The 22,208-nt window shown below is 49.0% G+C and overlaps 1 protein-coding gene across 1 annotated transcript in view; it reads left to right on the forward strand.

Annotated features, from left to right (window-relative positions):
• Window positions 1-22,208, forward strand: part of LOC119842343 (fer-1-like protein 4) — a 112,086-nt gene that overhangs the window by 14,654 nt on the left and 75,224 nt on the right. Inside the window, exons 3-13 of the mRNA XM_038370338.2 lie at window positions 7,114-7,205; window positions 7,933-7,974; window positions 8,115-8,267; window positions 8,937-8,997; window positions 10,418-10,549; window positions 11,106-11,168; window positions 13,386-13,470; window positions 15,221-15,380; window positions 15,718-15,901; window positions 17,310-17,496; window positions 18,087-18,469. Of these exons, the coding sequence (XP_038226266.1) occupies window positions 7,114-7,205; window positions 7,933-7,974; window positions 8,115-8,267; window positions 8,937-8,997; window positions 10,418-10,549; window positions 11,106-11,168; window positions 13,386-13,470; window positions 15,221-15,380; window positions 15,718-15,901; window positions 17,310-17,496; window positions 18,087-18,469 (1,542 nt within the window). The remainder of the gene's footprint in view (window positions 1-7,113; window positions 7,206-7,932; window positions 7,975-8,114; window positions 8,268-8,936; window positions 8,998-10,417; window positions 10,550-11,105; window positions 11,169-13,385; window positions 13,471-15,220; window positions 15,381-15,717; window positions 15,902-17,309; window positions 17,497-18,086; window positions 18,470-22,208) is intronic.

Here is a 22,208-nt window from a genome sequence, read left to right on the forward strand (position 1 = left end):
AATGGATCGAGTGGTATGATCTGGATGAAAGCTAGAGGCATGTAGGTAGGAATACGGTCAGTAGGTTTCCGATATAGGGTGGTGTTTATGTGACCATTGCTTATTAGCACCGTAGTGTTCAGGAAGTGGATCTCTTGTGTGGACTGGTCCAGGCTGAGGTTGATGGTGGGATGGAAATTGTTGAAATCATGGTGGAATTCCTCAAGGGCTTCTTTTCCATGGGTCCGGATGATGAAGATGTCATCAATGTAGCACAAGTAGAGTAGGGGCATTAGGAGACGAAAGCTGAGGAAGCGTTGTTCTAAGTCAGCCATAAAAATGTTGGCATACTGTGGGGCCATGCGGGTACCCATCGCAGTGCCGCTGATTTGAAGGTATACATTGTCCCCAAATGTGAAATAGTTATGGGTGAGGACAAAGTCACAAAGTTCAGCCACCAGGTTAGCCGTGACATTATCGGGGATACTGTTCCTGACGGCTTGTAGTCCATCTTTGTGTGGAATGTTGGTGTAGAGGGCTTCTACATCCATAGTGGCTAGGATGGTGTTTTTAGGAAGATCACTGATGGATTGTAGTTTCCTCAGGAAGTCAGTGGTGTCTCGAAGATAACTGGGAGTGCTGGTAATGTAGGGCCTGAGGAGGGAGTCTACATAGCCAGACAATCCTGCTGTCAGGGTGCCAATGCCTGAGGTGATGGCGCATCCAGGATTTCCAGGTTTATGGATCTTGGGTAGCAGATAGAATACCCCAGGTCGGGGTTCTAGGGGTGTGTCTGTGCGGATTTGTTCTTGTGCTTTTTCAGGGAGTTTCTTGAGCAAATGCTGTAGTTTCTTTTGGTAGCCCTCAGTGGGATCAGAGGGTAATGGCTTGTAGAAAGTGGTGTTGGAGAGCTGCCTAGTAGCCTCTTGTTCATATTCCGACCTATTCATATGACAACAGCACCTCCTTTGTCATCCTTTTTGATTATGATGTCAGAGTTGTTTCTGAGGCTGTGGATGGCATTGTGTTCTGCATGGCTGAGGTTATGGGGCAAGTGATGCTGCTTTTCCACAATTTCAGCCCATGCACGTCGGCGGAAGCACTCTATGTAGAAGTCCAGACTGCTGTTTCGACCTTCAGGAGGAGTCCGCCCGGAATCCTTCTTTTTGTAGTGTTGGTAGGAAGGTCTCTGTGGGTTAATATGTTGGTCAGAGGTGTGTTGGAAATATTCCTTGAGTCGGAGACGTCGAAAATAGGATTCTAGGTCACCACAGAACTGTATCATGTTTGTGGGGGTGGAAGGGCAAAAGGAGAGGCCCCGAGATAGGACAGATTCTTCTGCTGGGTTAAGAGTATAGTTGGATAGATTAACAATATTGCTGGGTGGGTTACGGGAACCACTGTTGTGGCCCCTTGTGGCATGTAGTAGTTTAGATAGCTTTGTGTCCTTTTTCTTTTGTAGAGAAGCAAAGTGTGTGTTGTAAATGGCTAGTCTAGTTTTTGTAAAGTCCAGACACGAGGAAGTTTGTGTGGAAGGTTGGTTCTTTATGAGAGTATCCAGTTTTGAGAGCTCATTCTTAATCTTTCCCTGTTTGCTGTAGAGGATGTTGATCAGGTGGTTCCGCAGTTTCTTTGAGAGTGTGTGGCACAAGCTGTCAGCATAGTCTGTGTGGTATGTAGATTGTAATGGATTTTTTACCTTCAGTCCCTTTGGTATGATGTCCATCTGTTTGCATTTAGAGAGGAAGATGATGTCTGTCTGTATCTGTACGAGTTTTTTCATGAAGTTGACAGATTTCCACTCTATACGACTAAATTCAGTGCCTTGCATAATGACAGCTTTCAGAGTATCAGCCGTGTTAGTCTGTATTCGCAAAAAGATCACTATCCTTACAGTGTGTATGATAAAACCCATTGTTTCATGTTCTCTGTGTGTGTATATAAATCTCCCCACTGTATTTTCCACCAAATGCATCCGATGAAGTGAGCTGTAGCTCACGAAAACTTATGCTCAAATAAATTTGTTAGTACTCCTTTTCTTTTGACTTTTACTAAAAATACCTGACAGAATCTTAACCTTACTCAATAATACTGGTTTCAGAGTGGTAGCCGTGTTAGTCTGTATCAGTAAAAACAACGAGGAGTCCTTGTGGCACCTTAGATATTAACAACTTTATTTGGGCATAAGCTTTTGTGGGCTAAAACCCAAGTTGTTAGTCTCTAAGGTGCCACAAGGACTCTTCGTTGTTTTTTTTCAATAGTTCTGGTGGATTTCAACTATCCCCATATTGACTTGGTACATGTCACTTCAGGGTGGGATGCAGACATAAAGTTTCTTGACACCATAAATGACTACTACTTGGAGCAGCTTGTTCTGGAACTCACAAGAGGAGAGGCAATTCTTGATTTAGTCCTAAGTGCAGCAGAGAATCTGGTCCAAGAGGGGAATATAGCTGAATCTCTTGGTAATAGTGACCATAATGTAGTTAAATTTAACACCCTTATGGGGGGGAACACCAAAGAAACCCACCACAGTAACATTTAACTTCAGAAAGGGGAACTACACAAAAATGAGGAAGCTAATTAAATGGAAATTAAAAGGTGCAGTCCCAAAGATGAAATGCCTGCAAGCTGAATGGAAACTTTTAAAAAACACCATATCAGAGGCTCAAATTAAATGTTTACCCCAAAATAAAATAACATAAAGAACTAAAAAAAGTCACCACAGCTAACCAACAAATTAAAAGAAGCAGTTAGAGGCAAAAAGGCATCCTGTAAAAATTGGAAGTTAAATTATGCTGAGGAAAATAGAAAACTTGACACCATCAAATTAGGCCCGAATAAAGACTCGGAGTGGCTGGGTCACTACAAAAAATAATTTTCCCTCTGTTGATACTCACACCTTCTTGTCAACTGTTGAGAATGGGCCACATCTACCATGATTGAATTGGCCTCGTTAGCACTACAAAAAGTAATTTTCTCTCTGTTGATATTCATCCCTTCTTGTCATCTGTTGGAAATGGGCCACATACACCCTAATTGAATTGGCCTCGTTAGAACTGATCCCCCACTCGGTAAGGCAACTCCCATCTTTTCATGTGCTATGTATTTATACCTGCCTACTGTATTTTCCACTCCATGAATCTGATGAAGTGGATTATAGCCAGGGGTGAAAGTAAGTCTAGGGATTTACCGGTACAGGGCTGGGCTGGGGCTGGGGCTGGCTCTGGCCCTGGCCCGTGGAATGGGCGGGGCGGAAGGGGCGGGGCTGAGGGAGGTCAGAGCCAGCCCCGGCCCACGCTGTACCGGCAAGTGCCTCCTTCCCCCTCCCCGGGGTAACAGCGGCAGCTGGGGGCTCTGGCAGCGGTTTAAAGGGCCCTGGGCCCTTTAAATCGTCCCCAGAGCCCCGCCATCGCTTTCCCAGGGCTCTGGCAGCAGGGTTCCGGGGACGGGGCTCCAGCCGCCACTACCGCCCCGGGCCCTTTAAATCATCCCCGGAGCCTGCCAGAGCCTTGGGGAAGCGGTGGCGGGGCTCCGGGGACGATTTAAACGGCCCAGGGCTCGGCTGTCGCTACCGCCCCAGGCCCTTTAAATTGCTGCCGCAGCCCCACCGCCGCTACTTCAGGGCTTTGGCAGCTGGGCTCTGGCAGCAATTTAAAGGGCCGAGGGCTCCAGCTGCAGCTGAGAGCCTCAGGCCCTTTAAATTGCGCCTGGGGAAGCCAATCCACCTTGGTATGGCGCACAGGCTCTTGCCGGTATGCTGTACCGGGGCATACTGGCTTACTTTCACCTCAGATTATAGCTCATGAAAGTTTATGCCCAAATAAATTTGTTAGTCTTTAAGGTGCCACAAGGACTCCTCGTTGTTTTTCTGATACAGACTAAAACTCTGAAACCTAGAAAGGAGCATAAATTCTCGTAAGTCAAGTGAAAAAGTATAATTAGGAAGGCCAAAAAAGAATTGAAGAGCAACTAGCCAAAGACTCAAAATGTAACAGCAAATTTTTTTAAGTACATCAGAACCAGGAAGCCTGCCAAACAATCAGTGGGGCCATTGTACGATTAAGGTGCTAAAGGAGCACACAAGGAAGATAAGGCTATTGTGGAGAAACTAAACAAATTCTTTACATCAGTCTTCACTGCAGAGGATGTGAGGGAGATCCCCACACATGAGTCATTCTTTTTAGGTGACACATCTGAGGAACTGTCCCAGATTGAGGTGTTATTAGAGGAGGTTTTGGAACAAAATGATATTCACCCAAAAGTTCTGTAGCAACTCAAATATGAAATTGCAGAACTACTAACTGTGGTACGTATCCTATCATTTAAATCAGCCTCTGTACCAGATGACTGGAAGATAGCTAACATGACACCGAATTTTCAAAAAGGCTCCCGAGGCGATCCTGGCAATTACAGGCCAGGAAGCCTAACTTCAGTACCAGGCAAATTGGTTGAAACTATAGTAAAGAACAGAATGATCAGACACACAGATAAACATGATTTATGGTGAAGAGTCAACATGGTTTTTGCAAAGAGAAATCATGCCTCACCAATCTATTAGAGTTCTTTGAGGGGGGTCAACATACGTGGACAAGGGTATAGCATACTTAGGCTTTCAGAAAGCCTTTGACAAGATCCCTCACCAAAGGCTCCGAAGCAAAATAAGCTGTAATGGGATGAGAGGGAAGGTCTTCTTGTGGATCATTAACTGGTTAAAAGATAGGAAACAAAGGATAGGAATAAATGGTCAGTTTTCAGAATGGAGAGAGGTAAATAGTGGTGTGCCCCAGGGATCTATACTGGGATCAATGCTATTCAGCATATTCATAAATGATCTGGAAAAAGGGGTAAATGCTGTTTTGCCAAAAATTGCAGATGATACAAAATTACTCAAGAGAGTTAAGTCCAAAGCAGACTGTGAAGAATTACAAAGGGAGCTCACAAAACTGGGCAACAAATTGGCAAATGAAATTCAATGTTGATAAATGCAAAGTAATGCACATTGGAAAACATAATCCCAGCTATATATACAAAATGATGGGGTCTAAATTAGCTGTTATCGCTAAAGAAAGAGATCTTGGAGATATTGTGGATAGTTCTCTGAAAACATCCACTTAATGTGCAGCAGCTGGTCAAAAAAGCAAACAGAATGTTGGGAACTGTTCGGAAAGGGATAGATAATAAGACAGAAAATATCACAAGGCCACTATATAAATACACGGTATGCCCAGATCTTGAATACTGCCTGCAGTTTTGGTTGCCCCACCTCAAAAAAGAAACGTTACAATTTGAAAAAAAAAAAAACAGTGAGGAGGAACAAAAATGATTAGGGGTATGGAACAGCTTCTGTATGAGGAGAGTGTAATAAGACTGGGAGTTTTCAGCTTGGAAAAGAGACGATTAGGGGATATGATGGAGGTCTATAAAATCATGACTGGTGTTGAGAAAGTAAATAAGGAAGTGTTATTTACTCCTTTACATAACACAAGACCCAAAGGTCACCCAATGACATTAATAGGCAGTAGATGTAAAACAAACACAAGGAAGTATTTCTTCACACAACACACAGTCAACCTGTGGAACTCTTTACCAGGGGATGTTGAGAAGGCTAAAGGCCAAGACTATAACCAGGTTCAAAAAAGAACTAAACAAGTTCCTGGAGGGTAGAAGGAGATTTGATGTCTATTATAACAAGAAGTTAAAGTATTTTTTTTAAGCAAGATGTGATTTTTTTTTTGTGGTAAAAATTATGACTGAATTCGGTTTATATATATTAATTATTAATTCAGGGGTTCTCAACCTTTTTCTTTCTGAGGCCCCCCCAACATGCTATAAGAACTCCATGGCCCAGCCATGCCACAGCAACTGCTTTTCTGCTTATAAAAGCCATGGCCGGAGTTAGGGGGTAGCAAACAGGGCAACTGCCTGGGGCCCCATGCCACAGGAGCCCCCGTGAAGCCACATTGCTCAGGCTTCGGCTTCAGCCCTGGGTGGCAAGGTTGGGGCTGGGCTTCAGCCCCATGCAGCGGGACTTTGGCTTTCCACCGAGGGCCCCAGTGAGTCTAATGCTGGCCCTACTTGGTGGACCCCCTGAAACCTGCTCACAGCCCCCGCGGGCTCCGAACCCCTGGCTGAGAGCTACTGTGTTAATTGACCGTATTTTTTTTTTTGTTGGTAGCATGGGGGAATCTGTCTCTCTTGAAGGATTTGAGGGGACTAAGGTTTTGCAGGTGGTAGTGGGATAAAAATGCATGAAACAATGACAGAGCAGGTGGGAATGGGCATTGTGGGGTGGGATGGGAGAGGGATTTTAAAAAATTGTCCCACACAGGGCTCTAGCCTCTACCACCTGAGCATACTTTCCTTCTCTCTCTCACTTGTGGACAGAAGATCTCTCTTAGCAGTCAGCTGTAGAAAGCCCCAGCTGAATGAAGTCCATAGGAGCTGCAATATCTCTGATTGGATGTCCCCAAACTGAGTAATTGCTGGTTGTTTCTGAAAATTGTAGCCATAGTGCCAACTCCTGCTCCCACTCCCACTGATGTCAGTGGCAAAGCTGTCCCCTCTTTTGATTTCCAGGAGCTGCAGGTGAAGTTTATGTAACAGCATTGCAGGTTAAATCCACCTCCCCTAGGTGGCGGTTTAGAACAGATTCACTAACTTGGTTATGAGCACATTTTCAACCCTATTTTGCTTCAAGTGAAGGCAAAGACAGTAATGGCTAAAGCCATATTAGCTGGTCATGACCAAGCCCGGGGACCCTCTCTCATTTCCCAGTTTGCACAAGCCCTCAAAGCCAGTGCACCAAGCCCATGGGGAAAGCTGCTAATGGTGCATTTTAAACTTGGAAACCTGAGCTTATCTTAGTTTCCATTTGTCCCTGGGTTTGGGAAACTGCAGGGAGCTGTGGCTGGAAGTGGTATTGGGCAAATACAGTATCGTCTGTTGAACCATCAGACAGGGATTCTGCATAGCCAGGCTGCCTGTTCCACTGGCCAGCCAGGAAGGAAAGCCCTTGACAGCTTTCTTCACTTTTCCTTCTTATTTGTAATGTCCTTTCTCCTCCCCTTTGGTGTGTCAGTGGGCAGTCTCTGGCTGCTGTGCCCTTCATGCATGTTGGCTTTCCCTTCCTAGATCTATATCGAGCTAGATTTGCGCTACCAGCCTCCTGATGGCTCAGCAGGTACATGGCGTGAAGAGGATTTTGTCTACCAGATGAAAGACAGGTACTGAAAATAATGGAAGAGGAAAAAATCAGGCCTCTTCTGCACTCCCATCCTTGTTTCCTTAGGGCCAGTCCGCAGTGGCTTTTTACAGTGTTAGTGGGATGGTTTGAGACAGATTGCCTGGTCAGACATAACTGTTTTAGCTGTGTGTAAGATCAGTGAAGGAGCCCAGACTACTCGCTGGGACGTGGGATTGCAAACCACTTGGCAGGCATGGGGTAGGTGTCAGCATCCAACAGACCTGCAGCCTTGTCTTTTTCAACACTGGGTGGATAGCCTGCACCTCCCTTCAGTGATGGCTGGTCCATGCTGCCCTGCAGAAGACCATGCAAGTAGGAAAGGCACTAGTCAAAGTGAGAAGGGACAAAGGGTTGCAGCGGAGACAGGGGTAAGTAAGCACTGGTCCTGGCAATCTCCAGAGGCTGTGCGAGGTGGCACACAGACTGGCAATGTGGTGTGCATGCAGAGGAGTCAGAAGGGGGGATTATCATGGCTGTCCTTGCTCTGAAATTCTGACCTGAGGAGCTCAGAGGTTACAGTGGCGGGTGTGGGGTAAGGAGGTGGCCAGATAGTGATGCTGTACAGAGTCTGTACAGTCTCTGCAATGAAAACAAAGGCCTTAGAATAGGGAGCAGTTCAGTTAAAGCAAGAGCAGACTCGGAAGCATGTGTTTGGTGAATAGCAATAATGGGCTCGCTGTTTTGACTAGTGTTTCTGTGTCTTACAGCTCCGAGTTAATTATCCGCAATGCTGGATTCGAGGAGCTGCAGTAAGTACCCTGGGGGCCTGTGCCCTCTCGGAGCAATGCACAGGTGCTCGGGGACTGGAGAAGCAATGCTTCCTTGGTTGACTCCCTGCTCTTGCCAGGGCAGTCTCGCATGAGGCTGACAAGTATGTATGTGTTTTCAGGCCAGCTGACGTGAAGCGAGCTCAAGAGCTGGATAGGAAGGCCACGGCACTGGGCAGGAAGCTGGTGAAGGGCCTGGAGAGTGACGAGGAGGAGGAGTACGATGATGAGTCTGATATGGAGTTCTTGGGCATCGTCTTCAGCCCTGTCAAGAGGTACCTGACACATGCTCCTCTTCTCCCCCCCAAAGCAGGGGTCAGTGCTCTGCATGGCCTTTGCTTGGTGAAGGTGTGGGTCTCCATCCACTGTGGCGCTTTTACTCACCCGGCAGCACCTCGGTGGCGGGACCTTCACTCGCTCTGGGTCTTTGGCGGCGGGACCGTCAGTGCCACCAGAGACACCCGGAGCGAGTGAGGGCCGGCCGCTGGAGCGCCGCTGGGTGAGTAAAAGCGCCGTAGTGTGTGGTGCGCTTTTTTTGGATCGCTCCCCCTGTTCGCTCCACCTGGCTATGCATCTGTCTGCAGCTTGTGTCTGTGTGTGCAGCCAGGCTGTGGTGTTTCTGCTCTCCAGTAGCAGGACATGATGGTGCTCTTGGGGAAATGTGGCCTCTTCATGGAGCCTCCAGCTGACCCACCTAGGGAGGGAGTTTGCTTGGAATTGCTGGGGCTGCCTGGGAGGAGTGTTTGGAGTTTCCTTTCCCCTTGCTCATGTCTTGGCTGATTGGCCCTTGGTCTCCAGCCATTACAGTTCCACCATAGGTATAACTGTGTTATCAGTGCCAGTGGGTAATGAAGCTACTTTTGCATGTGTGCAGGCTGCAGCCCCAGTAAGTTAAAGGAGGGTTTTGCTTAGAGGCCTACTCAGCTGGTTTGTTTCCCTTGCAGCCGTTCCAGACGCCTCTGCAAGTGGGACCTGTTTGCCACTCCTAGACCACAAAGCTTCCAGGTATTGTACTGAAGACCTGCAAGTCATGTGCCTCCCCTTGGATCCCTTCCCCGAAGCCAGGTCTGCTACGGTCAGGGCGGCTAACCGCCAGGCGAGTGTCTCCCTTCAATGTGTAATAGACAGGCAGGTCTATTGTCTCTGCCCCTCCGCCCTCTCCAAGGAACTGTCCGGCAGTTCCTCTTTGCCACATCCCTGCTTCCTATTCCATGTTAATCACTTACTGGCCTCAGCAGAGCTCTCCTTTCCTTGTCTGATGTATAAGCTCTTAAACGCCTACATTTCCAACCCCACTGGCCGGGCCCAGATGGGTGTTGATATTTCCTTTCATTGCTGGCGGTGTTTCTCCATGCGGAGGCTGAGAGTCTGTGTGAACATTCTGTACGGGATGGAACTGGATCCAGAACGCATCGTTTGAACAGTGTGAGCCAGGATTCTTACTGGGCCATAAAGTTAGATACGAGTTTAAGGGAGATTAGAAATTGCGAACCCAGTGTGGGGAGAGCCATCAGCCTCTTGCTGTCTCAGCTGTTAAACAACAGTTTAGTAGTTTAGTAATAACAACAGTAACAGTAAAAAGAAAAGGAGTACTTGTGGCACATTAGAGACTAACAAATTTATTAGAGCATAAGCTTTCGTGAGCTACAGCTCACTTCATCGGATGCATCCGATGAAGTAAGCTGTAGCTCACGAAAGCTTATGCTCTAATAAATTTGTTAGTCTCTAAGGTGCCACAAGTACTCCTTTTCTTTTTGCGAATACACACTAACTCGGCTGCTACTCTGAAACAGTAACAGTGCTTCTGTAGCTCTTTGCATCCTCCAAGTGCAGTGCAGACATTAACTGGCCCTCATAGCCCAGCTGGCAGGGGTTTTCATTCCCATCTTAGGGACGAGCAAACAGACACACGGAGATGCCACTGTATCCCAGCAATGAACATGGCCCAAGTAGGTTACGCAACTGGCCTAAGCCCCACTGCCACTCAGTAGCAGAACCATGACTCCCAGGCTAGCTTGACCATGCTTCGGGGGAGTGCCCATTTGGGCTCTAAATGTTACGGTTCTCTAATCGCTGGCTATTTTACAGTGTTTCTCTGGACACTCTAGTGAACGCCTAGAATATTAGGGGGCAAAGGCTCTGCCACACATCAGTGGAAAGGTAACTTGGATTGTAGTAAAGTCTTTGATTTCCCATTTGTTCCGCTCCTCCTGAGCATGCCGTCACATGTCTAAGGCGGGAAGTGATGCTAATGACCACAGGACATTTTAAAAAGCAGTGGAGAAGGGTCATGGGCTAACGGGCAGGCTGTGTCTCTAAAAGAGCTGGCTGCAGGAAGGAAACAGGCGAGTTTTCCTCTCATTGGTGGCACTCCTAGCTGCTCCGAAAGGACCCGTCAGTGCATTCCTTTCCCATGTTTCCACAGATTGGGATCAATGTCACTGAAGCCCAGAAGCTGGTGGGGGTGAACATTGACCCCTTTGTGGTGGTGAAGGTTGGAGAAGAGAAGAGGCACACAGCGACGCAAAAGTCAACGAACTGCCCCTTTTACAATGAGGTATGTGGGGTGGGCCAGGGATCTTATTGGTAGAGTGTCCAGAGCCACCTGCACAGGTCACGGTGCGAAGAAGGGACCAGGGACACTGCAGTGTGGCTGAAAGCAGGCTGTGCTGCTGTTACTCTCCACAACCCGGGTCACAACACGAGCACTGCTTACCCCCAACCAGGGTCAGGTGGCGCGCACAGCACTGCTTACCCCCAACCAGGGTCAGGTGGCGCGCACAGCCCTGCCTACACCAACCAGTGTCATCCAGAGTGCACAGCCTTGCCTATACACAACCAGGGTCACGCGGAGTGCACAGCCCTGCCTATACACAACCAGGGTCATGTGGAGCGCACAGCCCTGCCTACACACAACCAGAGTCACGCGGAGCGCACAGCACTGCTTGCCACGCGGAGCGCACAGCACTGCCTGCATCCAACCAGGGTCACGCGGAGCGCACAGCACCTCCACAGGTGCTGAGTCTCATTCAAGACACACTTGACATGGCTGTGTCCAATCTTGGGGTTGCGATGGGAGCGCTTTGCTCAGATTTCTCTCTCTTCTCTTGCAGTATTTTGTGTTTGAATTTCATGAACCAAGGGAAGTTTTATTTCACAGACTCATAGAGATTTCCGTAAGTATGCCCTGCTGTCCACACCCCTTTGGGTCACATTGGCAAGAATCTGTGTAATGGCAACAACTGACATGCTGCACTGAGGTGCCGTATGTGTGTGTGTGTTTATGGCAGCACCTTCCACCTGGAGATCTTCAGGCTCTTGTACAAAGTTAGGGCATGTATTATCCCCATTTTACAGGTGGGGAAACTGAGCCACAGACAAGTTAAAGGACCTGTCCAGCATCACACAGCAAGTCAGTGGAAGAGTTGGAAATAAATCTCAAAGGGTCTGACTCTCATCTCTTACTTTAGCCAGTAGACAATGCTGCCTTCCTTGTAGGTAACACAAGCTATATATGTAGCTATAGGGCCTGCTCCAAAGCCTGTTGTAGTCAATAGCAGTCTGTAACACACTTTACATCTCATGTGTTGTTAGGCAAGCGCCTTCAGCAGCGCAGGTAGAGCAGGCAATGGTAGTGTTGTTGCTTTTTTAGCCATATATAGCAAGTATGCCCTCTTACACGTTGGTACGGATTGGGCCACAGCGTCTGATCACGTCGATATCCCCACTGCACGCAGTTTGTCAGTCTCCTGCTTTCATAGCGCCCCACAGGGTTACATCTGCTTGGCAAACGCCAGTGGTAATTTTATACCGTTCAGCTATTTCAGCACAACTGTCGTAGGGGTCCCCTGGCCCTCCAGCAGAGACTGACCCAAGGGAGAGATCCTTCCCAGCCTTGACTGAGCCCCCAAGGGAGAACCAAGCACCCCTTCCTCACAGTAAAATATCAGGAGAAATGTGCCCAGATTCTTTCCCCGAGTTTATTTTTCCATTTCCAGCTGTACTTACTTGTCTGCAGTGTAGTTGTAGCCGTGTCGGTCCCAGGATATTAGACAAGGAGGGTGCGGTAATAGCTTTTATTGGACCAACTTCTGTTGGGGAGAGACAAGCTGTCGAGGCACACAGAGCTCTTCCTCTGGTCCGGGAAAGGTCACGGGGCACTCTACCTTGAATGGGTCCTAGAATATGAGCTAACTACTTCTGCTAAATAATCAGTTCCACCTGACATTTAGCTGTGACACGCGGAGAACCTCTCCCAGACCTGAGGAAGAGCTTATAAAAGATATTACCTCACCCACTTTGTCTCTTGGAGAGGAGTTGACATTTTGTAGTGGTTTTGCTCCCCCTAGTAAGGGCACGAGCTGCTCTCAGTCCCAGTCAGATGGAGATTGAAGCCAGTGGCACCCCAGGAATGGTTCCCATTGCCTGTCCCCTGGCCTGCAGAGGAGTGTAACATGCTGGTGGGAAGGAAGGGCTTTCTGACTCGGCCACCCTGGCACGTGTATAAATGCCAGTGCAAGGCAGGGCAGAATCAGGCCCTTGAAAGATTCTGAGGCCTGAAGCTCAGAAGACTCACCTGAGGCTCTTTATAATAAGAGGGTTAAAAGCAGCACCTGTTCGTTGAAACGTAGGCCGGAGACCAGAGATGCTGGTTCTTCTTCCACTGCAGCCTGCTGCCCTCCACCTGTGGCCAAGCGGGGCACCTCTTCCCTGCAGGAATGTGCTCAGCCCTGTCACGAAGGAGAGGCCAGCTTGGCTTGGCACCGGAGTGATGCCATCCCAGCTCAGGCCTCCTCCTGGGCATGAATTAAGAGGTTTGCTCAGTTCAGTCCAGGCCTTGGCCCATGGGCAGGAATGCAGTCAGTTCAGGCACATGAAAAGTCAACCTGGGTCTCACTGGGCCCGCAGTGTGTTGGGGAGGTCAGCCTGGCTTGAGCCTGGGCCTGCACATGAGAGCGGGGTTGGCACGGTTCAGGCAGGTCTGGGCAAATGCAGCAGCTTGTCTAGGGCCCAAGGGAGAAGTCAGCTTGGCTCAGGCCTTGGCCCGAGCTCCTTGGGTGGTCGGCCTGGTGTGGGCCTTGGCTCAGGAGAGAGTCGGTTTGGACATGAGGGAAAGGTTGGCTGGTTTGGGCCTTTGATCCAGTCCAGTGGGGAGACTGGCCTAATGTCTGGGGGGGGGGCACTCGGCTTCTGGGCAGCATGTGTGTCTCACCTGTCCTGTACCACCGACAAGCATGCAGCCATCCGTGCCAATGAAGCGGAGCTCTGCTTGCAGGATCCTTCTGTTCATAGCAGCCTGTCCCCTCTGCCCATTCCTCTCTGAGCAGCTGCACTCCGTCCCGTTGACAGCCGTGCCGTTCAGCGGCTGAATGGGATTTGTGTGTTATGTGCAGGTTTTTCATTCAAAGAAGATCCCGTTCCTGGGAACACGCATAGGAACATTCAAAATTGACGCAGAGACAGTGTACAGCCAGCCAGGTACAGTGTGCAGAGCCTTGGGGCTGCTACTCTTGCTTCCCTGTTTTATCCCTCCACATTGTTTCAGGGGCACCATTTCAGATTTTTTTGGGGGGGAGGGGGCAACTTTAAACATGATTCCAGGGGCTACTTGGGCACCTGAAAACTCTTGTTTTTTTGCAGATAATAACTTGGAAATTATTATCTGATAGGAGCACTGTATTGAATTCCTATATAAAGAAAGAAAATTAAATAAATATTAGACCCACTCAGCTGTAATACTAAAATGTTCTGACATCTTGTGTCAACTCACCTAAGGGACACTGGTTAGGTTTAAAATTTTAATGTATATTTTTACTTTGTTACTAACTCTTGAATATAACAATTGAACCAATTGCAGAAAAATCTAGATGACTTTCTATCACTTTTTTGCAGTTCACCAAAAGCTTGGGATAGATCATTTAACTTTTGGAAATGTCCTGCTAGGCCAAGGCCCCGTCAGTTTATGCTGCATCTGCCTGGGGCTCTAGGGGTGTTACCCCACTGCAAATAATAGCCTAGAATCTGACACTTCCAGGTCACTTTCAATGTACTGTCAATCCCAAATGTTCAAAAATCATGAATCAGGCTCACCAAAAGTCATGAGATTTGTCTTAAAAGTGAGATTATGTAAAAATAATAGATTTGGTGTTCTTTTTATTTGCCTTCTGCTTTTTGAGCCTTGAGGGTGCATTGGGGTCACATTTTGAAGCTTTCTCCACAGCCCCGAGGGCTAGAACCTTCATTTTTCTTTAAGAATGAAGGCTGAAATCACCACATATCCACTTCACTCCAGGAGCTGGGGCTTTAAGGAAAACAATAATTATCCTGAGACTCATGGCAAAATCATGAGAGTTGGCAACACTGCACTTCAGTTTAAAGGCGAGTGACTTTCTAGAAGGCCCTTAAACACAACACTCCAGTGACTGAGTTGTGGTTCTCACAGGAGAATATTTAAAACCAAACACCAAGAAAATTCCACATTTTAAAGTTGAGAGACAAATTGAGACTTCTAAGGTATATCAGAGCCACTGCAGGCAGGAAAGGAAAATAAACGGGCACAGGAGCTCTGGGCAGCTCTTCCTCTTGAAAGAAAGTTGGAGGGTCAAATCTTCTAGTCTTTAATTAAGTAAAACTTCTATTCCCATCAGCGCCTCAATAACTATGCTTCACATAGGCGCTGACTGTGTGGGTGCTCCAGGGCTGGAGGGGAAAAATTTCCATAGGGGAAAAAATGGTGGGTGCTGAGCACCCACCGGCAGCCCCCCTATCAGCTCCCTCTCTAGTCCCCCAGTGTTTGCTGCCCTCGCAAGCAAGCGGGCCCCACTGATCAGCACCTCCCCTGCCTCCTGCCCACCACGATCAGCTGTTTTGCAGCTGCAGGAAGCTTTGGGAGGGAGAGGAAGGAGCGAGGGTGCTGCGTGCTGGGAGAAGGGGGTGGGAAGTGGCGGGGGGTGGGGCCTTGGAGGAAGGGGTGGAGTGGGGACAGGGTCTGTGGTGGAGCACCCCCCAGGACATTGGAAAGTCAACGCCTGTGACACTTCATATTTAAATATCTGAGCCATTTTATCCGGGATTACCCATCTTAAACCCGGTCGGGGTTTTCCCAGGGCGCTGGTTCCAGCACAGTAGTATTTTTGATTTCAGAAGTGCAGAGCCAGAGTTTCTTGGAGAACTGGCAGTGGTGTGATTAGGAATTCACAGCTCAGAGTCCCTGTCCTTATCTCTTTAGATCACAGGTTCTTTCAGAAGTGGGCTGTTATCAATGACCCAAAGGACACCAGGGCAGGAGTGAAAGGATTTGTGAAATGTAATATTTCTGTCTTTGCACGAGGTGATATAATGGGCTCCCTGCCCACTTCCTCTAGCAGCCAGAATGAGGACATTGAAAAGTAAGTCTGCAGGGCCGTCCCTAGCTATTCTGGGGCCCTATGCAGCCCCCCCTCCCCCCGCGGGGTGTGTGTGTGGGGTCCCAGGCCTCTGCGGGGGGGGGGGAAGAGGGGCTCGCTTGTGGGGGCAAGGGGGAACCACCCCCCAGCACTCACCAGTGGTGCGGCTGGGGCTGAGTCGCTGCATTTCCTGAAGCCCCTGATGCAGGCCATTGTCTGAGATGGGACACCAGCTGAAATGGGCCCTTGGCCTAGCAGTTCCCACATTTCGGGTGTTCTTGGGCTTTGTCTTGCTGTGGTGATTTACTGTGACCAGTAAAACAATGATTATTTCTTCTAGGAACTTGCTGCTGCCTAAGAGAGTCCCAGCTGAGAGACCGTGGGCCAAAATCTGCATCAAGGTTTACCGAGCCGAGGGCCTGCCCACCATGAGTGCTGGAATCATGGGGGGGTTCTCAAAGATTGTGGGCGAGAAGAAAGTTTTCATTGATCCATATGTGCAGGTCTCGTTTGCCGGGCAACAGGTAAGTCTCTGCTTGGGCATTTGGGTCTCTGTATTCCACCTGGAGGCCTGGGCAGACCCTCTGGTTTCTGGATGTTAAGCCCCACATCATTGTTGTCTGTGCAGTTGAGCCATTGTTTCGGAAATGCATATGAATGGATGTAGGGAGCATACTGAAACTTGGAGAAACAGTCTGCGCCAATCAGAGCTTGGATAGTCATATGGTTAGCAGCAGCATGAGCCAGTAATAAAGTAGAAAAGTCATGTGATTAGGGAGAATCTGAGCCTGCATAGGTTCATCGTGGAGAGGAGCTGTTGATGAGATACTGATGCTGCCGCCCAGACTCTGAGGACCTCCTGTCCCAGCCTGTTGTGATAGTCCAGGTGGCTTGGCTATCAGACATAGACAGACACAGATGTTTCTAGAACTCCTCACACTGCTGAGTATAGGAAAAAGCTCAAAAGAAATCCCAAGGATGAAATCACACAGATTGTTCCATGTCTGGCTCCCTTGGGTGTGTTCCATGGTGTCTTGCTGCATTGAAACTGCTCAGCCAGCTCTGTCCTGTACAGCCCCAGTCTCTGTCCGGCAGAGCCTGATGTGACTGCTGATTCACCCTGTGACTCTCTCCTGCCCTGAGGCCTGGAGCCTTTGTTAATCAGTCACAGGGTTGCACAGCTGTTCCCTCACACCTGTAGTGTGGTACAGAGTCCTCAGGAAATGCTTCACTCCTGTTAAACCCAGAGTCTGATTACAAGGTGCACGAGAGGACAGGAGCAGCGGTCCACCCAGCTTTGAAGCTAGCACTCTCCTGTTGTGCACAGCTCTATATACAGGCTAGGTAAGAGAGGTGCAGGCTGGAAGAGCAGCTCCATTGTTTTTCTTATAAACTGAGTCATTTGATAAAGGTTAGTGGGAAAATAAACACGGGGCCTTTGTATAGCTTCTCTTCAGAGCAGGACAGCACCTGAGGACATGACATTTACTTCTCCCCCATTTTATATCTTCTTTCTCCTACTCCTCCAGGGCAAGCCATCCCCCCCCCCTTAACTCCACATGACAGGGCTGGCTCTGGCCGTTAGAGGGCTGGAGCCCCTCCACGCCGACCCTTGCTCAGCTGTGAGTGCTCCCACCTGAGCCAGGTCTGCATGTGCTCCAGTGCGCTGAGCTCCCCCATGCTCAGCTCCCGCAGCTGGCTGAGGGTGGTTTATGCAGCATCTGTACCCTGGCAGCTGCTGCCACTCACCAGTGTTTTAGAATGACTCTCCTCGCGTTTGCAATGAGGTCAGAACAGAGCCACACACTAATGGGGAATCCAGATTTTCCCAGAATGCCTCAGTGATTTCTCTTGAACTTGTGGCTGGCTTTGAAGGCACGTGGAGTTCTTTAGCAGTGCGGTGTGCAGTTCTCATGCCTCTCTCTGCCCCAGGGGGAGACCTCGGTGGAAAATGACACTGCAGAACCGGAGTGGAACGAGCAGATCAGCTTCATCGAGATGTTCCCCCCTCTTGCCAGAAAAATAAAAATCCAACTGTTAGACGATGCAAACATTGGGGACGTGGCACTCGCTACGCACTTCATTGACCTGCAGCAGATATCTGATCCTGGGAGGAATGGTGAGGAACCCGCCTCTGTCCTGTCCCCTGCCATGGAGCTATCCAGGCAGCACCTCGAGCGTCAAATATGATTCTGCTCCCCCATCCCCGTTCCATGTACCTGCCACAGTCATGTATGCCTCTGTCTGTGGGGTACACCCAGGTCTGTCTGTCGTGAAGTGCCAAGGTCTGTTGGGGGGTGGGTCTGCCTGTGGTGAACCACCCATATCTGTCTGTGAGAGGGCTGTCTGTGAAGAACAGCCCTTGACTGTCTGTGGGTGGGGGGTCTGTCTGTGGTGAACAACGCTTGTTTGTCTGTGAGTGGGGTGTCTGTGGGGATATGCCCGGGTCTGTCTGTGGGTGGGGTGTCCATCAGTGGTGAACAGCCCAGGTCTGTCCGGGTGGAGTGTCTGTCTGTGGGTGGAGTGTCTGTCTATGGGGATATGCCCATGTCAGTGTGTGTGTAGGGTGTCTGTCTGTGGTGAACTGCCCAGGTCTGTCAGTGGGTGGGGCGTCTCTCTATCTCTGGAGGTGTACCTCTCTCTGGAGGTGTACCTGCCAGTGAAGGCAAATCCTGAACCATTTGATTGCAAGCGTTTCTGTCCCTGCAGGCTTTAACCCCACCTTTGGCCCAGCCTGGGTGAATCTGTATGGCTCTCCCCAGAACTCGGCTCTGCGGGATGTCCACAAGGATCTGAACGAGGGCCTGGGGGAGGGCATATTCTACCGCGGCCGCATCCTCTTGGCCATTTCTATGGAGATTTTCAGCAGCCCCAGCATAGTAGATGGCAAGCGCAAGGAGGTGCTGAGGGGCACCCTGAGCAAACTGACACTGAAGAAGAAGAAGAAGAGTAAAAAGGCCAAGGAGAAATCCAAGGCCAGCACCAAAGAGCAGAGCCAGAGGCGAGATGGGGACGAGGCTGGCAGCCTCGAGGAGGCAGAGCAGCCCAGCGAGGTCACTGTGGAGGTGGAGGAGCTCCATCCTCTCCCAGAGGTGAGCGTTCCAGGGACTGATGGGCCATTCCAAGGGAGGGGACAGGGAAGGGACCAGGAGCTTCGGGTTTATACTCCGGCTGAGAGCTGTGTGTAAACATTCTGGCGCTGGAGAAACTAGTAACTCACACCTGCTGTTCTTGCAGTGCCACTCGGAGCGTACATGTATGTGGGATGAGAAGGGCCCCAAATGAAGAGACCCAAGCTAAAATACAGAGGGGCCCTTTCTATGCCAAGGGAGTGTGTGCTCTGGAAGCTGCAGGTGTGCCTTGCAGCTGGGTCCGTTACTGTGGAGCGCTTCGGCTACTGATGCTGATTTTTCCTTTTCCCCGGGGTGCTCAATCCCCCTTTGCCCTGATGCCCCGCTCCCATGCCGCCCCTTTCCCTCAAGGCCCCGCCCTCGTGCTACCTCCTCCCACCCTCACTCTGCTCCCTACCCGAGGCCCCTGCCCATCCACCACTCTCCACCCTCCTGCAAGCCCCTTCCCGAGCCACCCCATTGCGGTTCGGCAGCAGCGCAATGCCCCCATCAGCTAATGAGCGAGGCCGAGGCACAGCTGTCGTCGCTGCGTGCGGAGCACCACTGTCTTTTTCTATGGATGCTCCAGCCGCTGAGCATCCACAGAGTCGGCACATTTGGCTTTGGTGGAGGCCAGTCCCGTGTCTGCAGCTCTGACGCTCTGCTTTTAGAAATTGAGCTCTGGTCTCGGAGAGCGGCTGCCGCCCGTCGCAGGCAGGGCCCTCTGGAGGCCTTTGACTGACAGAAAGCCAGTGCAGTACCTGAATATTTGCATTGGGTCTGTGCACAATAGGCAAGGCCCCTGACCCCACCACAGAGCTTGCCTCCCGCTCGCTAAACCCTTGTCATTGCTGGAACCTACACACCTGCCGCTCTGTGGGAAGCTCGTGGAGTGAATGCAGGACAGGTTGCTCAGGACACTCAGTCCGCTGGGCCATGCTCCCACTGCGACCAGCAGAGCAGCCTTGCCACGCACCCTGGCAATTGCCAATCTGGAGCCTCTGAGTCAGCGGGGTGGGTGAGGCTGCTATGAGCTCATCACAGGGTAAATAAAGTTGTAACTCAGAGGAAAGGGGACCCCTGGGACCCGGGGGATGAGGGGCTTCAGCGCTGGCCCCTCCCCTCACCCCAGGGACCCTCACCACTGGCCCAAACGATCATTGTACGCACCCTCTGTCACCTATTTTGTGAAATTCTAGTAGGCTTCCCTCTTCTAAAAAGCATCACTTCCATCCTGCCCGCCCTCAGCCTGAGCCAGCCAGCTGTTATCTAGCTCCATGTCTCCATCAAGCGCTGGGGAAGTAGGGAAACCTCCATCTGGCTCAGTCACACGAGGAGAGAGAGCTGAGTCCATCAGTAGTTGTCAAAGTTCCTTCCCCACTCTGAACTCTAGGGTACCGATGTGGGGACCTGCATGAAAGACTCCCCTAAGCTTATTCTTACCAGCTTAGGTTAAAAACTTCCCCAAAGTACAAACTTTGCCTTGTCCTTGAACCCTATGCTGCCACCACCAAGCGTGTTAAACAAAGAACAAGGAAAGACCCCACTTGGAGACGTCTTCCCCCAAAATATCCCTCCAAGCCCTACACCCCCTTTCCTCGAGAAGGCTTGATAAAAATCCCCACCAATTTGTACAGGTGAACACAGACCCAAACCCTTGGATCTTAAGAACAATGAAAAATCAATTATGTTCTTAAAAGAAGAATTTTAATTAAAGAAAAGGTAAAAGAATCACCTCTGTAAAATCAGGATGGTAAATACCTTACAGGATAATCAGATTCAAAACATAGAGAATCCCTCTGGCAAAACCTTAAGTTACAAAAAGACACAAAAACAGGAATATACATTCCATTCAGCACAGCGTATTTTACCAGCCATTAAACAAAAGGAAACCTAATGCATGTTCTAGCTAGATTACTTACTAACTTAACAGAAGTTCTGAGTCTGCAATCCTGATCTGTTCCCGGCAAAAGCATCACACAGACAGACAAACCCTTTGGTCCCCCCTCTCCCCCCCGCTCCAGATTTGAACGTATCTTGTCTCCTCATTGGTCATTTTGGTCAGGTGCCAGAGAGGTTATCATAGCTTTTTAACCCTTTACAGGTGAAAGGGTTTTGCCTCTGGTCAGGAGGGATTTTATAGCACTGTATACAGAAAGGTGGTTACCCTTCCCTTTATTTTTATGACAGTAGTGTACTGGCACCTTAGCCTTTAGACCCTCACGGGCTTCCCCTGTGGTGTCACATGAGCACTGAACCAGGGGAGGGCCAGGACTGAGCTCTGGGAGATAGAGCGATTGCTCTGCCACAGCCTCAGGGATCATAGAATCATAGGAGTGGAAGGTTTCAGACTAGCAGCCGTGTTAGTCTGTATTCACAAAAAAGAAAAGGAGTACTTGTGGCACCTTAGAGATTAACACATTTATTTGAGCATAAGCTTTCGTGAGCTACAGCTCACTTCATCGGATGCATTTGGTGGAAAATACAGTGGGGAGATTTATATACACACACACAGAGAACATGAAACAATGGGTTTTTATCATACACACTGTAAGGAGAGTGATCACTTAAGATGAGCTATTACCGTTGCCAACTCTGTCAACGTATCTATTCAGGGGACACCATCATAGGGCCTAATCACATCAGCCACACTATCAGAGGCTCGTTCACCTGCGCATCTACCAATGTGATATATGCCATCATGTGCCAGCAATGCCCCTCTGCCATGTACATTGGTCAAACTGGACAGTCTCTATGTAAAAGAATAAATGGACACAAATCAGTCGTCAAGAATTATAACATTCAAAAACCAGTTGGAGAACACTTCAATCTCTCCGGTCACTCGATTACAGACCTGAGAGTAGCTATCCTTCAACAAAAAAACTTCAAAAACAGACTCCAACGAGAGACTGCTGAATTGGAATTAATTTGCAAACTGGATATAATTAACTTAGGCTTTGAATAGAGACTGGGAGTGGATGAGTCATTACATAAAGTAAAACTATTTCCCCATGTTATTTCTCCCCCCACCCCACCCCCCACTATTCCTCAGATGTTCTTGTTAACTGCTGGAAATGGCCCACCTTGATTATCACCACAAAAGGTTTTCCTCCTTTCCCCCCTCCTTCCTGCTGGTAATAGCTCATCTTAAGTGATCACTCTCCTTACAGTGTGTATGATAAAACCCATTGTTTCATGTTCTCTGTGTGGGTATGTAAATCTCCCCACTGTATTTTCCACCAAATGCATCTGATGAAGTGAGCTGTAGCTCACGAAAGCTTATGCTCAAATAAATTTGTTAGTCTCTAAGGTGCCACAAGTACTCCTTTTCTTTTATAGGAGTGGAAGGGACCTCAAGAGGTCATCTAGTCCAGCCCCCTGCACTCATGGTAAGACTAAGTATTATCTAGACCATTCCTGAGAAGTGTTTGTCTTGCCTGGTTTTAAACATCTCCAATGACGGAGATTCCACAACTTCCCTAGGCAATTTATTCCAGTGCTTAACCATCCTGACTGTTAGGAAGTTTTTCCTAATGTCCAACCCAAACTGCCCTTGCTGCAATTTAAGCCAATTGCTTCTTGTCCTGTCCTCAGATGTTAAGAAGGACAATTTTTCTTCCTTCTCTCTGTAATAACCTGTTACGTACTTTAAAATTGTTATCATGTCCTCTCTTAGCCTTCTCTTCGCCAGACTAAACAAACCCAGTTTTTTCAATCTTCC

The sequence above is a fragment of the Dermochelys coriacea genome, chromosome 13 (assembly GCF_009764565.3).
Source record: "Dermochelys coriacea isolate rDerCor1 chromosome 13, rDerCor1.pri.v4, whole genome shotgun sequence".
Classification (NCBI taxonomy): domain Eukaryota; kingdom Metazoa; phylum Chordata; order Testudines; family Dermochelyidae; genus Dermochelys; species Dermochelys coriacea.